This window comes from Passer montanus, unplaced genomic scaffold (genome assembly GCF_014805655.1).
Source record: "Passer montanus isolate IOZ18808 unplaced genomic scaffold, ASM1480565v1 scaffold373, whole genome shotgun sequence".
Taxonomy (NCBI): domain Eukaryota; kingdom Metazoa; phylum Chordata; class Aves; order Passeriformes; family Passeridae; genus Passer; species Passer montanus.
Genome location: NW_024368519.1, coordinates 908 through 6980, shown reverse-complemented (window position 1 = coordinate 6980; position 6073 = coordinate 908). Strand labels below are relative to the sequence as shown.

At 47.4% G+C, this 6073-nt stretch overlaps 1 protein-coding gene across 1 annotated transcript; it reads right to left on the bottom strand.

The window, feature by feature from the left end:
- Window positions 1-2385: 2385 nt before the first annotated feature.
- On the bottom strand, window positions 2386-5646 carry LOC120506082 (protein capicua homolog; the record flags this gene model as incomplete). Its single annotated transcript, XM_039717219.1, has 3 exons — window positions 2386-2501; window positions 4044-4286; window positions 5495-5646. Coding segments are annotated over 3 exons (511 nt in total), but the record flags the coding sequence as incomplete, so codon positions are not given.
- Window positions 5647-6073: the final 427 nt, after the last annotated feature.

The following is a 6073-nucleotide window of genomic DNA, read 5'->3' as shown; positions in this document are numbered from 1 at the left end:
TCGGCGGCGGAGGGGGCGGGGCCGTCGGGCTCGGTGGGCGGGGCCGGCTCGGTGGGCGTGGCCGCCTGCATGATCTTCTGGCGAACCTCGCGGATCTTGAGCTGCAGGCAGAGCTTGGTGGGGAAAATGTCCTGGAAGCGCGACTGGAACGCGGCCGTGGCCTGGGCTGGGGACAATTAATGATAATTAATGACAATTAGAGACAATTAGAGACAATTAATGACAATTAGGGACAGTTTGGGGACAGGCAGGGACGGGGACAGGCAGAGCTTGGTGGGGAAAATGTCCTGGAAAGGCGACTGGAACGCCGCCGTGGCCTGGGCTGGGGACAATTAATGATAATTAATGACAATTAGAGACAGTTTGGGGACAGGCAGGGCCAGGGACAGGCAGAGCTTGGTGGGGAAAATGTCCTGGAAAGGCGACTGGAACGCCGCCGTGGCCTGGGCTGGGGACAATTAATGATAATTAATGACAATTAGAGACAGTTTGGGGACAGGCAGGGACAGGGACAGGCAGAGCTTGGTGGGGAAAATGTCCTGGAAGCGCGACTGGAACGCCGCCGTGGCCTGGGCTGGGGACAATTAGGGACAATTAATGATAATTAGGGACAATTAGAGACAATTAGGGACAATTAGGGACATTTGGGGGACAATTAGAGACAGTTTGGGGACATTTAGGGACATTTGGGGACAGTTAAGGACATTCAGGGACACTTAGAGACAGTTTAGGGACATTTTGGGGACATTAATGACAATTTGGGGACAATTAAAGACAGTTTAGGGACATTTAAGGACATTTGGGGACAGTTTGGGGACATGGGGACATTAATGACAATTTGGGGACATTAATGACAATTTGGGGACATTAATGACAATTTGGGGACATTAATGACAATTTGGGGACAATTAAAGACAGTTTAGGGACATTTAAGGACATTTGGGGACAGTTTGGGGACATTTAGGGACAATTTTGGGAGATTTAGGGACAGTGTGGGGACATTTGGGGACATTTAGGGACAATTTCAAGATCATTTCAGGATAATTCCGGGATAATTCCGGGACAATTTTGGGGTAATTCCAGGACAATTTCAGGATAATTTTGGGATAATTTCGGGACAATTCCGGGATAATTTCGGGACAATTCCGGGATAATTTCAGGACAGTTTTGGGGTAATTCCAGGACAATTTCAGGGTACTTTAAGGACAATTTCAGGGTGGTTTAACAATAATTTCAGGACAATTTTGGGGTAATTTCAGGATAATTTTGGGACAATTTCAGGGTAATTTCAGGACAATTTCTGGATAATTTCAAGATCATTTTGGGACAATTCCAAGACAATTCCGGGATAATTCCAGGACAATTTTGGGATAATTCCAGGATAATTTCATTAGAGACAGTTTGGGGCAGTTTGGGGACATTTGGGGACATTTAGGTTCACTTGAGGACATTTAGAGACACCCAGGGGACATTTAGAGACATTTTGGGGACATTTGGGACAGTTTGGGGACATTAATGACAATTTGGGGACATTAATGACAATTTGGGGACAATTAAAGACAGTTTAGGGACATTTAAGGACATTTGGGGACAGTTTGGGGACATTTAGGGACAATTTTGGGAGATTTAGGGACAGTGTGGGGACATTTGGGGACAGTTAGGGACAATTTCAAGATCATTTCAGGATAATTCCGGGATAATTCCGGGACAATTTTGGGGTAATTCCAGGACAATTTCAGGACAATTTTGGGATAATTCCAGGACAATTTTGGGATAATTTCGGGATAATTCCAGGATAATTCCGGGATAATTTTGGGACAATTTCAGGGTAATTTCAGGACAATTTCTGGATAATTTCAAGATAATTTTGGGACAATTCCAAGACAATTTCGGGATAATTCCAGGATAATTCCGGGATAATTTTGGGACAATTTCAGGACAATTTTGGGATAATTCCAGGATAATTTCAGGGCAATTCCAGGTTAATTTCAGGACAATTCTGGGATAATTTTGGGGTAATTTCAGGACAATTTTGGGGTAATTTCAAGACAATTCCGGGATAATTCCAGGACAATTATGATAATTAATGACAATTAGAGACAATTAGAGACAATTAATGACAATTAGGGACAGTTTGGGGACAGGCAGGGACGGGGACAGGCAGAGCTTGGTGGGGAAAATGTCCTGGAAACGGGACTGGAACGCGGCCGTGGCCTGGGCTGGGGACAATTAATGATAATTAATGACAATTAATGACAATTAGAGACAATTAATGACAATTAGAGACAGTTTGGGGACAGGCAGGGACAGGGACAGGCAGAGCTTGGTGGGGAAAATGTCCTGGAAACGGGACTGGAACGCGGCCGTGGCCTGGGCTGGGGACAATTAGAGACAATTAATGACAATTAGAGACAGTTTGGGGACAGGCAGGGACAGGGACAGGCAGAGCTTGGTGGGGAAAATGTCCTGGAAGCGCGACTGGAACGCCGCCGTGGCCTGGGCTGGGGACAATTAGAGACAATTAATGACAATTAGAGACAATTAGGGACATTTGGGGGACAATTAGAGACAGTTTGGGGCAGTTTGGGGACATTTAGGTTCACTTGAGGACATTTAGAGACACCCAGGGGACATTTAGGGACATTTTGGGGACATTTGGGACAGTTTGGGGACAATTAGGGACAATTTTGGGAGATTTAGGGACAGTTTGGGGACAATTAGAGACAATTTGGGGACATTAATGACAATTTGGGGACATTTAGGGACATTTGGGGACAGTTAAGGACATTCAGGGACACTTAGAGACAGTTTAGGGACATTTTGGGGACATTAATGACAATTTGGGGACAATTAGAGACAGTTTGGGGACATTTAAGGACATTTGGGGACAGTTTGGGGACATTTAGGGACAATTTTGGGAGATTTAGGGACAGTGTGGGGACATCCGAGATAATTTCGGGATAATTCCAGGATAATTCCAGGACAATTTTGGGGTAATTCCAGGACAATTCCAGGACAATTTTGGGATAATTTCAGGACAATTTCAGGATAATTTTGGGGTAATTCCAGGACAATTTCAGGGTACTTTAAGGACAATTTCAGGGTGGTTTAACAATAATTTCAGGACAATTTTGGGGTAATTTCAGGATAATTTTGGGACAATTTCAGGGTAATTTCAGGACAATTTCTGGATAATTTCAAGATAATTTTGGGACAATTCCAAGACAATTTCGGGATAATTCCAGGATAATTCCGGGATAATTTTGGGACAATTTCAGGACAATTTTGGGATAATTCCAGGATAATTTCAGGGCAATTCCAGGTTAATTTCAGGACAATTCTGGGATAATTTTGGGGTAATTTCAGGACAATTTTGGGGTAATTTCAAGACAATTCCGGGATAATTCCAGGACAATTCCGGGGTAATTTCAGGATAATTTCAGGACAATTTCGGGATAATTTTGGGACAATTCCAGGACAATTTTGGGATAATTCCGGGACAATTCCGGGATAATTTTGGGGTAATTTCAGGACAATTTTGGGATAATTCCGGGATAATTCCAGGACAATTTTGGGGTGGTTTAACAATAATTTCAGGACAATTTTGGGATAATTCCGGGATAATTCCAGAACAATTTTGGGGTAATTTCAGGACAATTTTGGGATAATTCCAGGACAGTTCCAGGATAATTTCAGGACAATTTCAGGATAATTCTGGGATAATTTCAGGACAATTCCGGGATAATTCCGGGATAATTTCGGGATAATTCCAGGATAACTTCAGGACAATTTTGGGGTGGTTTAACAATAATTCCAGGACAATTTCAGGATAATTCTGGGATAATTTCAGGACAATTCCGGGATAATTTCGGGGTAATTTCAGGACAATTTTGGGGTGGTTTAACAATAATTCCAGGACAATTCCAGGACAATTCCGGGACAATTTCGGGATAATTTCGGGATAATTTTGGGGTGGTTTAACAAGAATTCCAGGACAATTTTGGGGTGGTTTAACAAGAATTCCAGGACGTCCCGGGGCTCACCCGAGGGGAAGAAGCCGTGCTCCTGGAAGAGCTGCATGACGAGGGCGCGGCGCTGGTCCAGCGTGCGCCGCAGCGACGAGAAGGGCACCTTGTCGTACTCCAGCTCCCCCAGCACGTCCTCGCCCTCGCCCCCTGCGCCGGGGGGGGTCAGGGGGTCAGGGGCCGGGGGGGACCCCGAGAGCCTCCCCAGGGAGGGGCCGAGGTCAGGCCACGCCCTCCTCATTTGCATAACATCAACCCACACTACAAACCCATCAACCCCACCCACTCATTGTAACGTTCTCATTAGCATAGCCACGCCCACCGAGGCCCCTCCCACTCTCAAAGCCCCGCCCACAACGCGGCTCATTGACTTCACAAGCCACGCCCCTTTATGGTGACCACACCCACAGGCTCCACCCCCTTCCCTCCCACCCTTTCAGGCCCCGCCCCTTAAAGCGACCCAACCCTGGCCACGCCCACCAGAGGCTCCACCCCCTTTAAAGCTCCTCCCACCAAGCCCCGCCCATTTCGAGCGACCCCTTCAGGCCACGCCCCCAAGGCTCCACCCCCTTTAAGGTGACATCACCCAGGCCACGCCCACCACAAGCTCCACCCATTCCAGTTACCCCAAAGCCCCGCCCCCTCAGGCCCCGCTAATCAGCAAAAACGGCCCCAAAACGGCCCCGAAAAACGGCCCCGAAACGGCCCCGAAAGCAGCAAAACCAGACCCAAAATGAGCCCAAAATCAGCAAAAACGGCCCCAAAGCAGCCCAAAAACCAACAAAACCAGCCCCAAAATGAGCCCAAAATCAGCAAAAACAGCCCCAAAAAACGGCCCCGAAACAGCCCCGAAATCAGCAAAAACGGCCCCAATAATAACAAAACCAGCCCCAAAATGGCCCAAAAACCAACAAAACCAAACCCAAAAAATGGCCCCAAAATCAGCAAAACCAGCCCTAAAAAAGCCCCAAAATCAGCAAAAACAGACCCCAATAGTAACAAAAGCAGCCCCAAAACGGCCCTGAAATCAGCAAAAACGGCCCCAACACCAACAAAACCAGACCCAAACCCAGCAAAAGCAGACCCAAAATGGCCCCAGAATGGAGGGAGACCCCCAAGCCCCTCCCCCAAAGAGAGCCCCAAAAACCGGCCCCAAAATGGCCCCAAAATCAGCAAAACCAGACCCAAAATGACCCCAAAATGGAGGGAGACCCCCAGAGCCCCTCCCCTAAAGGGAGCCCCAAAAATCAACAGAAACGACCCCAAAACCAACAAAACCAGACCTAAACTGGCCCCACAATAAACAAAACCAGACCCAAAACGAGCCCAAAATTTGAGACAAGCCCCAAATCAGGGGGACCCCAAAATTCAGCAGTGTCCCCAACTCCATTTTGGGGTCTCCCATCCCCCACCTCTCTCCAAGGTGAAGATCTCTCCCATTTCCCATTTCCCCTCCCCCATTGGGTCACCTGTGGAGTTCTTGCGCTTCTTGCGGTAGCTGCCCAGGATGGTGCGGGGGGAGGTGGCCAGGGCCTGCAGGGTGGGGGAGGGGAGAACCTCCTCGGGCCGGAACTCGGGCAGCTCCGCGAAGCGCTCCTCGAAATCCACCTCAGACAGAACCCTAAACAGGGAGAAACAGACCCAAAATAACCCAAAATTGTCATCAAAAACATCCCTGAGCCGTTAAACATCAACAGCCAAAAAACCCCAAAAAACCCCAAAGCGCTCCTCGAAATCCACCTCAGACAGAACCCTGAGAGGGGAAAAACAGACCCAAAATAACCCAAAATTACCCCAAAATAATCCCCAAAAACATCCCTGAGCCGTTAAACATCAACAGCCAAAAAACCCCAAAAAACCCCAAAGCGCTCCTCGAAATCCACCTCAGACAGAACCCTGAGAGGGGAAAAACAGACCCAAAATAACCCAAAATTACCCCAAAATAATCCCCAAAAACATCCCCTGAACCGTTAAACACCAACAGCCAAAATAACCCAAAAATAACCCAAAATAACCCCAAAATAACCCAAAATAACCCCAAAGCGCTC